The sequence below is a fragment of the Stegastes partitus genome, unplaced genomic scaffold, assembly GCF_000690725.1.
Source record: "Stegastes partitus isolate 25-593 unplaced genomic scaffold, Stegastes_partitus-1.0.2 Scaffold647, whole genome shotgun sequence".
Classification (NCBI taxonomy): Eukaryota; Metazoa; Chordata; class Actinopteri; family Pomacentridae; genus Stegastes; species Stegastes partitus.
This window is the reverse complement of record NW_007578378.1, coordinates 185,617-199,871: the sequence shown is the minus strand read 5'-3', so window position 1 is coordinate 199,871 and position 14,255 is coordinate 185,617. Positions and strand designations below refer to the sequence as shown.

Here is a 14,255-nt window from a genome sequence, read left to right as displayed (position 1 = left end):
ATGTCTGCTGCTGTTGTGCAGTTAAAATAAAGATAAGCAGATACCGGAAGATAAGTCCCACATTGCCTCACTAAGTGCATAAGGGCATTTGCTACTCCATCAAAACAGTCCCAGCAGTTTTCTGTACATGTGCAGACAGGCCCTTAAGAGTAGCTGGTTCAAAAGTGTCCGTACAGGTTTACTGCTCCTCCGCCCATCAGGACCTGCCAAAGATATTTTCGGCACCAACGTGCAGTCAGTCTGCAGCACACAGCTGCTGAATATTTGCTTCCAGTTAGTATCTCGGGCAGACAGTTTAAAACCATGTATAAGAAGATTGTGCTCTTTGTTCTGCTGGGAGGATTTTTGGTGCCTGGTGAGTCTGAACAACCTCCCTTCACCTCCCTTAAACACTTGACCGTCTGAAATCTATAAAGTCATTAACCAGAAGGGCATTGCATTAACAAAAATGGTATTGCTTCATTTTCAAACTCAAGTTGATTTGTGCTGATGTAAAATCACACTTTTGAGAGACAGCATGCAGTAGATCAGAAGGTATAAGTAACTGTACTGAACTCAAAACTCATCGATGGACAGCTTGAAATGTGAGGTTTATCAGTCAGTGTGGGTCTGGGTGTATCCGCCTACATGTGGATTAGACTTTTTTGACACTGTGTTTAATTTCTCTAGAAGTGTGACAAGTCAGTGGGATTTAAATTTTTCATTGCACATGAAGTGGAAGCAGCCAACGGGACAGATGGGAAACTGAAGCGTCTGTAACTGTAAACTGCTTCTTTAAACCTCTGGACCCACGGAGGGCGTTTCAAAGGTGATGTTGTTTGGTCGGGAGATATTATGAGCCAGGACGCTTCCATCACCCTGAATTAGGTGCTACCGAGCCTTAATGGTACATACACCTGTCAGGTATTAAACCCTTCAGATGTGCACAGCAGAAAAGGAGAGATCATCCTCAGAGTCATCAACAAAACTGCAAGTAGGCTATTTTTCATCCCATATGACACTTTCATATTCACACAACCTTGGATCAGGAGTTGACATTATTAGGCCACAGCTCATCAGAAGAGACGCCTGAACTAGGACACATAATAAAACAGCTCGCTCTGAACTTTCTCTTTCCCTTCGCAGGTTTTGACCCATCTGACAAACATAACATAACTACTGTGACTCGTGTGAGTGTAATTATTAAGTAGGTCAGGTTCAAAAATTAGGTCAAAATTAATTGAATAGAACTAGAATCAAGGCCTTTATGTTATAAAGGATGATCTACAGTAATGTGCAAACGCTTTAAGGCACATTAGATGTTTAAAGCCAAGTCAAACAGAGAGGCAGAACAATGACTCCAAGCATACAGCCAGAGTTCTAAAGAACTGTGTTCTGGGTTAACAATACCAGGAAGTTGTTCAGTACATGGTATGGCATCAACAGAACCCTGAGCTCAACGTGATGGAGTCAGTCTGGGATTACATGAGGAAACAGACGACACTTAGCATGAAATCACAGAGAAGATGTGGCAAGTTCTGTGCAGGTAGTGTACCTACAGGAGGACTGTTGCTGTTTGAACGACAAATACTGATCTAATATTGATTTAACTTGAGGTTTTTCTACTTACTGCACTTTGTATGAAGCTATGTGACAAAATAACAGTTGGTGAAATAAATTTTTATCCTCACAATATTTTAGTCTGTACAGGTTTTACAACTGCAACTGCAATCTGACGGATGGATGAGTTCACTTTTGTTTCTAAATAAATATGGCATGGAAATCTGTGTGATCTCCTTTTAAAACTGCACTGAGCCTGTGTTGTGTCAGTATTCATCATCATGTTCTTGTTGCAGATTTCTACAGAACATTCTGTCTGTGTCCAGTGAAACAAGAAGAGCATCTGTGCTCAGTTAAACACTGCAGCATCGCCTGCTGCCCTAAATCTGAACGCACAATTTTTAGTACAGTTTGTTTATTTGCCTACCTCGTCATTTATATTTGCTGAAAACATGATCTACTTAATCTCAGTTGACTGCATTTGCTTTTGCTGGACGTTTCATCCAACTTTGGCAACTCTTTTTCATTGAGATACTGTGGAAGGTGTCTTGTGTCTAGTAAATGAAAATTACTGCATATTTATCAAATTTGGGCTTTCGGAGGAGGGAGAAAGACAAAAATATTAAGATTTTTAAACAAGATGATCAAACATATTTTATGTTTTAAAACAAAAACTCCCTTTAACAAAAACTTCCTTCATTTTCAATTACTTCTGCATTATGTGTATCAGTGCAGAAAACAAACACAATCATTGTAAAGCCATTTTTATTGCGGGTCAAACAAGTTTCAGCTGAATCTACACTGTGTAAATTCACAAACAAATGTTGTCAAATCAACTTATCTTTTCTAGTTTACTCATCAGTTTTGCTGATTTCTAGTGATTTAAACATAAAATGTTATGTTTTCTTTATTTTTAGAATTTAAAAACATGAGTTTTTTTTTTTAAACTTTAAATGATGAGTTGAATGAACAGATAAACGTTTGTTAAACTAATTTAATCAAGTTTATAAGAAACATAACAAGCAAATAAGCAGAACTGCCAGGATGTGTTGTTAAAGACTTTTTTAAAAAACCCAGGGGCTCTTGCTTCTTGTAGTTTAAGAGGACAGACATGGAGGTTAGATCAAGTTATGGTTGTTTCATTCCACAATAATCAAAACAATTCGTACCATGACTAAGCTTAGAACTAAATTCAGTCCCTACATCTGTAGACTTCTCACTTATCCAACAACAAGGAGCATCACAGATTGTCTTTCATCCGACCTTGATCAAAAACTGGGTTATATTTAAGGCTATACGTTCTTAAAGTAAAATGAAGAAAATATAAAAAGAAAGCACGTCTCTCGGGATCCATCATGGAGGTAACTCATTGATTCAGCTCAATATCTTGACTTTATTAAACTCGTTTTCTCAAGTTGGGTTTATTTGACTAGTTTTACATTCTGACAACACATTCAGTGACTTTGAACCTATCAATCAACTGAAGTGCTGTTAATTTACATTTTTAAGGGGAGCTTAAGTTGAATTAAACTAAATATGATTTTGTACAGTGTACAACTATGAACTGAAGAAGCAGAACTGAACAACAAACAAAATACTTTTTTTTTTTTTTACAACAAATTCCTTGAGACTGTGTTTGTACAGTTTTCCATGTAAGCTTTGAGCTCAGCTGACGTGTTGTGATTTGACACTGTGTCCACCAGATGGTACCAGACAGTCAACAGCTGACTGTCATTTCATATTTTTACCTGATCCTGAGCTGTCAGCGAGAACCAGAATGCGCATGCTCATGAAACCCCAAACTTTTTCGAGGAGGGAGATTTTTTCTTTTTAATGCTGGAGTCTAACAGCAGAACCGGCTCAGTGACGGTGCTGGTGTGGGTCATCCAGGTAAACAGGTTGTGCAAGAAGACTAAACACCGCCCACCAGGTGTGAACAGAGACTCACTCCCATATCCACCAGCCAGGAGTCGACTCTCACCGCGGCTCTGGACTCCGACGCACCGCGGGGACGTTTCCGTTTATGAATTCCGTGCATGACGGGACTTTTGCAGATGAACTGACCGTGCTGGAGTTGAGGCAGAAGCAATGTCGAGTCCCATGTATCGGATATGGGCTGTGCTTCTCCTGGGAGGATTCGTGCTTCCAGGTGAGTCTGAACAACTTCCTGGATGAAGCGCACTTTAACTCAGGAGAATAAATAACGACCAAACTGTGGAACTAGACCCTTCATGTTGCTGTGGGGTGTTTTTGGTCGGTATGTTTTGAAGCAGCTTTCACTGCAGGACATCAAGAAGCATTGCAGAGTTTGTAGGAAGCTTGTTTTAGTCTCTGGCCCAGGTTTAAATGAAGCTGTAGTGTAGTCGACAGAGTCCTGAGACATGAGTCATGCAGAGTAAAGTGCTCCTATGTACACATGCACAATCCATGCATGCCAGTATGTTGTAGGATTGTGGGTTATTTTCCTATATTGGATTGTTGTAACATTATAGAGTGGTGGAAGAGGTATGCAGTTCCTTTATTTAAGTAAAAAAATACCTATGCAGTAATGTAAAATTACTCTTATGACTATAAAACAATCCTATGTAGGTAAAAGTAGAGAAGAAAAATGTAGTTCAAGTATTCAAAGTTCTGATCTGATCCCTCTGACTTACATATAATTATATTAGTCATCATGAGATTATTTTTAGTGAGGCATCAGTGTGTCAGCAGCAGATTACTGTTGTAGCTGCTGCAGGTGGAGCCAGTTTGAACTACTTTATCTACACTTTCGTATATAGAGGCTTCAGATACATCTGAGGGGTCATCAGATGATTCATGGGAGAGGAAAGAAGGCGAAGTTGTCTTTCCTTTGTGATACATAAATGTGTTTGGTGAGATATTGGATCATTTAAATGATTCCGTAAGTGCAACCCCGCGAGAAGTGTAGAGGAATTTTTGACTTTTTGGTGGAGTTGTTACCAAGATCATCTGAAATGTGACCTTGACTACACACCTGCGTTTTGTAAGATTTCAGAAGAAACAATGATTGGAAACCGCTGGTTTAATCTTTAAAAATATACAATATATATGATTCATAATGTACAATCGTCATCTTAAAAGTAAGTAAGTAAAAGTAAGTAAATGTCAGATAGGTGTAAGAAAATACAGAGTACAATATTATAAATACTCAAGTGCAAGTACCTTCAAATTGCACTTGAGTCGAATACTTTGGTACATTCACTTAGCTACTTTCCACCCCTGTCATGACAAGTACACATGAACCATTCTATACCTTTATGCCATTGCACTTGCAGTTTTTATGTCCTCTTGACATGAGTATTGGTTTGAAAGCACAAAATACACAATAAACTACACAATCCATGATAACTGGGCATCCATGTGTCCAAACACATTGTCAGCAATGTTTCTGTGTTTATAAAGATTGCTGACAATGTGTTTTGAACTGTTAAAATATAAAATCTGACATAAAATGGTTAATTAAATTATTTATTTAGCACAGAAATTGCCCCAATGTCAATAAGAGGTCTAATAGCTTCAGCAATTTTACCATTTCATGAGTAAACATCTTAGTAACATGTATTTCCTTCTCAGTTGTGGGTAAAAACGTCTAATATTTCTGTTTTGTCTTTTTAAAAAAAGTTAAAGAATGAAATACTTTTTAGGAAGGCACTTGCTCAAACAATGGATCCACCCTGTGAATACCAATGAGCAGCATGTGTCAGCTGGAGACTTGATCATCACCATTTAAAGGCTTAAGATGATGTGAGGCAACAGCTTGAATTGCAGCTGAATTAATCCCAAACGCTGCATAGAGTTGTCATGTAGCAAACGATTTTGGCAAAAAAGAAAGAAGGGAGATTAGCTTAACACACTGGAAGCTATGTAAATCTCCATGTTAATTACTGCTATGTTGAATCTACACCTGCAGTCTGATCGTAGTGAGCTTCAGGAGGCTGGTATTCAGTGCTTTATGTCATGTTGTTTGCCCAGATGAACTGTGAAATGACGCCTTTGTCCATCTGCTGAATTGGTAAAGAGAACAGATGTGGCGGTTCCTTGCTTCAGCGAATTTCAAGTTGAGAAACACATCTAAATACAGTGCATTAGGTTATTGTAGTGCAGTGCCCCATTTTAAACCCAGTGTCTCTGACTTTGGGGAACCTACTGTCTAACCCCTACAGTTTCCCCTTTTGTGCAATTTCAGCAGGATTTTTGTACCTACAGTTCACAGAAATCTCAAAACTGACCCCCAGCTGCAAGGCATGCATTCAGTAGCATACAGTATGTTGTCTTCGAACAGGATTTGATGAATTCTTTCTATTACATGATGTTGTTTTGATACAAGCCAGCCAGTTGTGAATACGGAGGAGCTGTTCAGACTTGAAAACACCTGGCATGGTGGGCATGCCTGATGTTTACAGATGAATGGCGGAACATTGCAGTCGCTGCTCTCACATGTTGGAACTGCAGATGAATGCGTGGCAGCGATTATAGACTTTTAATAGTTAGGTTGACGCCACTCACTTTTACAGTCTTTATCGGGAAAGTGTTCCTGTAGATATCTGAATAAAGGGCTGCATTTAAGGCTGCATGTCTGATAAGGAAGCCTCGTGCGATCGCAGTTAAAAGATAACATGTAGCAGGCTTTGTGCATCCAGTAATTGTAATTTTCACAGGCTCTTTCCACTGTGGGAGATGTTAAACTTGTCTGTGATTGCAGTGTGTTGGCAGTACGCACTGACACAGCTTAAAATGTGGTTTAAATATGAATTTCACTTCCTTTTCTCATTGTGCTTATTCATGTCATTCTTTGTTCATTCCTTCCTCGTGATTGTATAGGGTTTATTCTGTTTTTTGCTCAGTCAGTGTTTGGCAAATACAGTACTGCACTGGCCATTGCTGTGTCTACTGCATAGGAAAACAGGCACATGATAGTAGACATATGAAACATTAAAACAGGAATCTCTGACTGCTGATTCAGGCTCAACATTACCAGTAAATACTCAGTTTCGTATCGTTTTTTTTTTTTGCATCAGAGGAAAAATGTTGTCTACTAAGACACCCTCTATGGCTCCTGTAGGATTTTACTGGAACGATAACAACACCCACAACTAAAATAACCCCAAACGCCACGCCCCTATAATTTGACTGCATGTCATCCAACAAATGTTGCACTTTGGCCTGCTGCCAGTTTTGGTTGAAATGAAAGTGGTGCAGTTGTTGATTTGATCCTTTGTTGCCCAGTTTCATTAAAATGCTCTATCACATTCAACCATCTCGTTCCTCGTACCGTGGCTCACAGCCTGCATGAAAAACGAATTTCCTCTGATGCATCCTGGTGCTAAGTGGCTGTTTTTGCTGTGTGTTGGCATCAATAAGAGAAACTAATAATGTTAGTGGAGCTGAACAAGTTCTCAGAAATTGGAAAGTGATGCAGATTTCAATAACTGTGAGCTACCATGCACTTGAATAAAGAAGTACGTGCACACATTTCTGCACGTTCTCTGTACAAAGACGGTAACCACGTTCTCCGTAATACTCTTGTGCTATTGAGTTATTTTTTTCTCTGCAGTCATTCATTTCATTTCATGCTTCTCTGTCCAGGATTACAGAACATTCTTGGCTTCTTCTTCTGTGGTTTATTAGAAAGAATGTTTTAATCCGCAGGATGAGCCTGCAGGTCTGATCATCACTCTGGCTGGCGGTGTTATTCAGTTTTGGCTTAACCGTGTAGCTTCACCAGACCAGTTTAGGGAGATGAGCAGTTGCCAGACTGGACTGTGTAATTACAACTAATAGCGATTCCAAATAAAGCATGGAATGTGTTTATATTTGGATTGCTACGAAGGTGTAAACCTTTTATTTACAGTTATTTTATTACTCTGTGTACTTTTAAGGCACCTGTAGAGGCGGTGCATAGCTGACCTTCTGTACTCAAACACACTGAGAATCATTAACCCATAGTAGGTGTAGCAGCCGTTGAAGCATTTGAATAATTCTCGGTTTGGGAGTGTTCCTGTGGATATCTGAATAGCGGGTTACATTAAAGCTGTGGGTGATAAACAGTCTCATATCGCCACAGTGGAAAGATAATGTGTGGCAGGCTTTGTAGGAGAAGTAGTCATTTGTAACGTTCCCAGGCTGATTCCAGTGTGGGAGACATTGTTGAAGAGAACTGAAACTAAACATACATGTTTTTGCAGTGTATCAAAGTATTTACTGGCAAAGCCATGGAAACTGTAGGGAAGCTGTTTGTTGATTCAGTTTGAATTATAGGATGAAAAGTGGGGTTGGAGGGTCAGTTTTGCAGCTTGTTGTACTAAAATGCAGTCATGTGAAGAAGCAGTGGCTGTAGAATAAATTTGTAGCCACAAGAAAGTGACAGAGTCACAGTTTATAGCCAGAACCAATAAACACCAGGGATCTAAGGCACGTGTCACTTTGCACTTTACTGCCAAGGACATTTCTGTGTGAAGTAAACAATGATAACTTAATCTGCAGAATGGCAGAAAGTCACCAGCTATCGCAAATAATATGTTTTATGGCCTTGCAGAGCTGCTCAATGCAGATCTCTGCTTTGTTTAGATGCTTTAAAGAAATGAGAAACATACAGTTGAGACCAGAGGTTTACATACACTGTATAAAAAGATATCAGTATAAAAACAGAAAACCTTTTTTTTCCCTCACTGTCATTAAATCAGACTACACGTTTCCTGTTTTAGAATAATGAGAGAATTTGGTAGGGATTTTCTTTACTACAACTATTTGGGAAAGCCCAGATGATGATGTCATGGCTTTGGAAGCTTTTGATAGGTTAATTGACAACATTTGAGTTAACTGGAGACACACCTGTGGATGTATTTTAAGCCACACCTCAAACACACTGCTTCCTTTTGTGCAAATATGTGAAAATCTAAAGAAACCAGCCAAGATATCAGGAAGAGAATTGTGGACCTCCACAAGTCTGGTTCATCCTTAAGTACAATTTCCAGGTGCCTGAAAGTTCCACGTTCATCTGTTCAAACAATTATACGCAAATATAAACACCATGGGAATGTCCAGCCATCATACTGCTCAGGAAGGAGACGGATTCTGTGTCCCAGAGATGAAGTGTTTTGGTTGAAATGTGTGTATCGACCCCAGAACAAAAGCAAAAGACCTTGTGAAGATGCTGCTTAAACTGGTCAGAGAGTCATTATCCACAGTGAAACCAGTCCTGTACCGACATGGGCTGAAAGGCTACACAGAGAGGAAGAAGTCATTGCTCCCAAAGCAACATAAAAAAGCCAGATTACAGTTTGCAAATGCACACAGGCACAAAGACCTTACTTTCTGGAGACATGTCCTGTGGTCTGATGAAATTAAAATTGAGCAGTTTGGCCATGATGACCATCATTACATCTGGAGTAAAAAGGAAGAAGCTTGTAAGCCTGAGAACACCATCCCAACTGTGAAGTATGGGGGTGGTAGCATCATGTTGTGGGGGTGTTTTGCTGCAGGAGGGACTGGTGGACTTCACAACATAGATGGCATCACGAGGAAAGAACATTATGTGGAAATATTGAAGCAGCATCTCAAGACATCAGCCAGGAAGTTCAAGCTTGGGCCAAATGGGTCTTCTTAATGGACAATGACCCTAAACATACCACCAGATTAGTTACAAAGAGGCTTCAGGACAACAAAGTCAATGTTTTGGAGTGGGCATCACAAAGCCCTGATCTCAATCCTGGAGAAGATTTGTGGGCAGAGCTGAAAAGACGTGTGGAGCAAGGCGGCTTACAAACCTGACTCAGTTCCACCAGTTCAGTCTGGAGGGATGGGCCAGAATTCATCAGACTATTGTGAGAAGCTTGTGTTTGACACAATTCTCTCTCTCTTTCATTATTCTGGCATTTAGCAAGTAGAAAGAATTTTGGTAATCCTAACTGACCCAAAACAGGAAAAGTTTTGTCACATTTAATGTCAGACAGTGAGAATAAAAAGGTCGTGTCTTTATATGCAGTGTATGTAAACTTCTGGTTTCAACTGTAGTTAAATGTGCAGTTTCTACCACAAAGCTATGGTCTGTAAATGAGTCAGTATGCTTCAGTTTTGCTGACTCATCCTTCTGACTTGATTGTCTTTTGTCAGGGCTGCGACATGTCAGTGGGATAGATATTTCCACGCCGAGTACGGTGGAAGCAGTCAATGGGACGAATGTGAAACTGAAGTGCACCTTCAGTTCCAAACATCCAGTAAGTCCTTCGTCTGTCACAGTGTCCTGGAACTTCAGACCCCTTAATTCAGGAGCTGATGAATCGGTGAGTAAAAACTGTTTTTATGTGATATACTTGTTTTAGCATCGCCATTTATTAAATCCAGCGCTTGTTGGTCTTTAAGACTGGGGCACTGTATTTTATTCATTTTCCAATTCCCAACTTGTATTAGCTGTTAGTCAGTGTCTTTCTTTTACAGCTCTCAATTGGTTCTTTTCTTTTTGCCAGTGGCTGACATGTGCCGTTATGAACAAAGGTTTACACAGTGGCGGCTGGTTAATACAGGGCGCAGGGGCGCCGCCCCACTACTAATGACCAGATAAAAAGTAGTTCTCAAACATAGTATTAAATTTTAATTATTATAACAAAATAATAATAAAATTAATAATATCGTTCATTTTTTTTTTGCTATATGAACATTATTTGTATTATTATTATCAGATTTAGAATTAGTCTTCACTGCGTGTTTACTAGTTTTACACTTCCTGGATGCGGGGCGCCGGCCAAATGAGTGTGTATGTAGCTTGAAAAACTTTTTGTGATCATGTGACCTCGGCCCGGGTTCTGATTGGCAGCTGCAGATTTTCTCACAGGGCGCAGCTCGGTGAGTCCCGGACCCGTCCACTTTTGCTGTAAGCCCATTAATTTAGTCTTTATTTGCTTTTGTCTTCTGTGGTTGGATATCAAAACTGTCCTTTGACGTTCTTACGACTGTGCTTTAAACACATGTCTAACAGCGTCCCGTCGCTCTTCTACCAAATGACAGCTACTGTCATGACGGCTTAATGCGTTGTCCATGCTGTCAGTGGAGAAAAGGCTGCTCACAGAGGTGACTGACTTCAACCAAAAAGTAATAAAGTTTGCTGAGCAGAAAGAGAGAAGAGCCAGATTTTATTTATTTGTTTTTTTTCAAATAGCTCCAGACTGTATTTGCGACCGTCTTTTTGAGAATGTTAATTGATGAGCATGACAATCATGAAGCTGTATTAGTGTCGCTGTTACCACCACAGGAAGCTGCTGTGTGGACCACAGAGGTGGAAAGTAGAACTTTTATAATTTCGGTGTACTGCACTTAAAAATGAGGTCTTCTCATGAAAATAGAACGCACCTGCATTCGCTGTTTTTCCGCTCGTAGAAAAGACCGCGTGTAGAATACATGTAACTCGGTTTAACCTCAGACAACTCTGACATGAGAACACCCTAGTTTATTATTTTTAGAGTAATTTTTGGCCACACACCCGTCTGAGAACACAACAGCTGCCGCATTTGCAGACTTGCTTGAACACCCAACTGTATTCAAGATCCAACCTTCTAGCTGATGATTTTAGGTTTTCCTGAAGAATGCGGAGCTAATTGTCCTTCGTCATTTCCACTGGCACTAAAATAGCCCCCATAGCATAATACTACCACCATGCTTGATGGTTGGTTTGGTGTTCTTGGGGTTAAAGGCCTCACCTTCTCTCCTCAAATGTATTTCTGGTCATTGTGGCCAAATAGCTCAATTTGTGCTTCATCTGATCACAGCACTTTCCTTGTGAAAGTCGTTGTCCATGTGATCAGCAACAAAATTCAGTCAAGCTTCAAAATACCCCTTCTAGAGGATCCGCTTCTAGAGGATCAACTTCTAGAGGATCCACTTCTAGAGGATCTGCTTCTAGAGGATACGCCTCTCAGCCCATGGCAATGTAAAACACATTTGACCGTGGACACTGACACTTGTGTTCCAGCAGCTTCTAATTCACTACAGACCTGCTTTTTGGTAAATCTTGGTTGACTCTTGACCATCCTGACCAATTATCTCTTAGCAGCAGTTGAGAGTTTGTGTGTCCTTTATGATTGTGGCAGTGACACAATTGTACCAATCACTTTACACTTACAGTTATTTGCAGGGTTGATTTTTGGATTCTTTGGCTACTTTGACGTGATTCCAAGTGACTGTCGTGACTTGTTTAAGTCAATGATTTGCTTTCTTAGACCATTACTGGGCGCGTCACACTTAACCACTGTAGTGTTTGTGAAAGAGTGTGACGAGGGTATGAAATGGGCTTTATTTAAATTGAGTCAGAGGAGTCAGCAGCTGTAGTCAGTCGCAATCAACCACAAGAAGTTAAGAGGCCATGTCACAAAAAAAACTGGTTAATGCAGCTTTTTACATCGCCCAAACTGATAGTTGACAAATGTTGCACAGACACACCTTACTGCCGAGATACAACTGTCAAGAAACTGATAAGTTAATACAGATTTCAAACAGACTTACATATCCTGCATCGAATAGTTACACATGTAACAGCTTTGGTTACTTGTTTTGAATGAGTGAAGTGGTTTGGAAATTGTTGGAGTCTTACAGATATTTCTTTTTTTTTCTGGGTATCGGGGTGCAAATCTTACTGTGACCATTAAGGCTGAACAATATGCAAAAAAATCACATTGTTTTTCAAAGTTTTGAATAAGCACATCTCCATTATGCTAATTTGTTTGTGTTTCTGCACTCTTTGCATTTTTTCTATTGTGTGTATGTATCAGGTGTTTTACTACCACGAGGGACCGTTCCCTCCCCAGGAGGGACGTTTTAAAGGCCATGCAGTTTGGTCGGGAGATATTATGAGACGTGATGCTTCCATCACGTTGCAAGAGGTGCCTCCGACCTTTAACGGCACCTACGTCTGCCAGGTGCGCAATCGTCCGGACGTGCACGGCAACAGTGGAGAGATCAGCCTCAGAGTTGTCGACAAAGGTCAGACTGACACCACTGCATACTTGTGAACTCACTAAATTTTGGAAAGATGAAGAATCAGTCGTTACAGTCAGTGTCAGATGTACTACAGTGAAAGAAAATGTTCAGTCATTACCATTAGTGTTTGCACTATACATTTTAAAAGGATATTAAATTAATCCTGGTAGAAACATGAGGCTTTGTTACCATAGAACTCTCCACAGACAGGTCAGAAACATCCTTGCAGGAGAATATGATTCATTGTTTTGCGCCTGACTTTATCAGGTGTAATGCATATGTCATGAAGTAGAAGGACGGCGTGTTTAACCACTGGGGCATTCTGTTATCTCCACTCGGTTCTCTGCTTTGTGGCTTCTAGCGTCCATCTCTGAGATCGGCGTCCTGGCAGCCGCTGTGGGAGGCGCCTGTGGGATAATCATGGTCATCCTTGGTATCTTCGTGGCGGTGAGACACTGCAAGAAAAACCGCATGGGGAACGATATTGAGCTGCACCCACGGGAGCAGGAATGGAAGGACCCAACTGTGTGGTGAGGGCCAGAGAACCGGAGCTGCTGTGCTTCTCTTCCTCTTGGGACTGGTGTGGAGTCTTACTGGCTGTCTGGGTCCATTCTCCTGGAAGAGACAAATGAAAGGCATCTTCTTCTTCCATGTTTGCTCCTCCACTGTGAACCTCTGACATATTTTGGTAGTTTATTTCGGTTACTTCAGTATTAGAATGAACCACCTTCCCAATGAGTTGTAATGCTAAATCACTTTTCTATGTTTTTACCAAAAGTTGCCAGTGATTGCAACTACAGAATTAACTTTATATATATTTTTAAATATTAACAAATATATTTTTAACCTGTAGAGTAGGAGATGTAAATATGGAGGGACTTTTCTAAGTGTAGTTCTTCAACCTCAATTCACAGCAGTGAGGCAGTTTTACATTTCTCTACACTGATGTGCTCTTTCATCACACGACCAGTGACTAGTTACACGTGTTTTTGTGTGCTTTTTACCAAATCATTAGTTTTTTAATGGCTTTTAAAGACTTAAGCTTTGAATGAATCATGAGCATGGAACACTTGTAATATGTCGAGCACAACTGTATCCCTGAAAGGCACAATACTTTTTCTAACATGATACTGCTGCGGTGAATTGAGCTATGTCCTCTATTTCTTGGTACTGAGGGGTTACGTTTTTTTAAGCTCTGTCAGATAAAACAGATTTTTCTGGGCATAATCTTCCCTTTTCTCTGTGTTCAGCGGCTACAATAACAACTGTTGCTTCACAGTGCCACTCTGACTTGTGAATACAGGTGAAGAGTTTTGCAAATCCAAAACCCAGAGGACAGTGAACTTGTTTAAGTGGAGAAATGTTGAACTGATGTTTTGGTCATTTTTGTCCAAGGACAGAAGGAGTGCATTGATCCTCTGGGCGGGGATGTTTTCAAACTGAGGATTCTGGGTATCTCCCTTTCTATTATTTTGGAATTGGATGTTTGCCGAGATAAACCAGTGCCTTTTGAATATTTGCTGCACTTTTCACGCGCTCAAATATCCACGAATAGCCCGTCTCACTGTTTGTGTTTGTGTGTGTGTGACTGAATTTGTTTGGCCGGGTTTGCGTCAGTTTACCTGAAGAGGCAGTTCATCTGAAAATTGTGGAGAAGGAGAAAGAAGTTGATAGTTCAGACGATGAAGAGTCTGAGCCCAGCAGCGGAGATGACGAGGAGGAGGAAG

At 40.3% G+C, this 14,255-nt stretch overlaps 1 protein-coding gene across 1 annotated transcript; it reads left to right on the top strand.

Annotated features, from left to right (window-relative positions):
* The first annotated feature begins 3,366 nt into the window (after positions 1-3,366).
* mpzl2b (myelin protein zero-like 2b) lies at positions 3,367-14,218 on the top strand. Its single transcript, XM_008289948.1, has 4 exons — positions 3,367-3,688; positions 9,673-9,842; positions 12,321-12,531; positions 12,890-14,218. The coding sequence occupies exons 1-4, from the start codon at positions 3,628-3,630 to the stop codon at positions 13,060-13,062; spliced, it is 615 nt and encodes a 204-aa protein (XP_008288170.1). The 5' UTR covers positions 3,367-3,627; the 3' UTR covers positions 13,063-14,218.
* Positions 14,219-14,255: the final 37 nt, after the last annotated feature.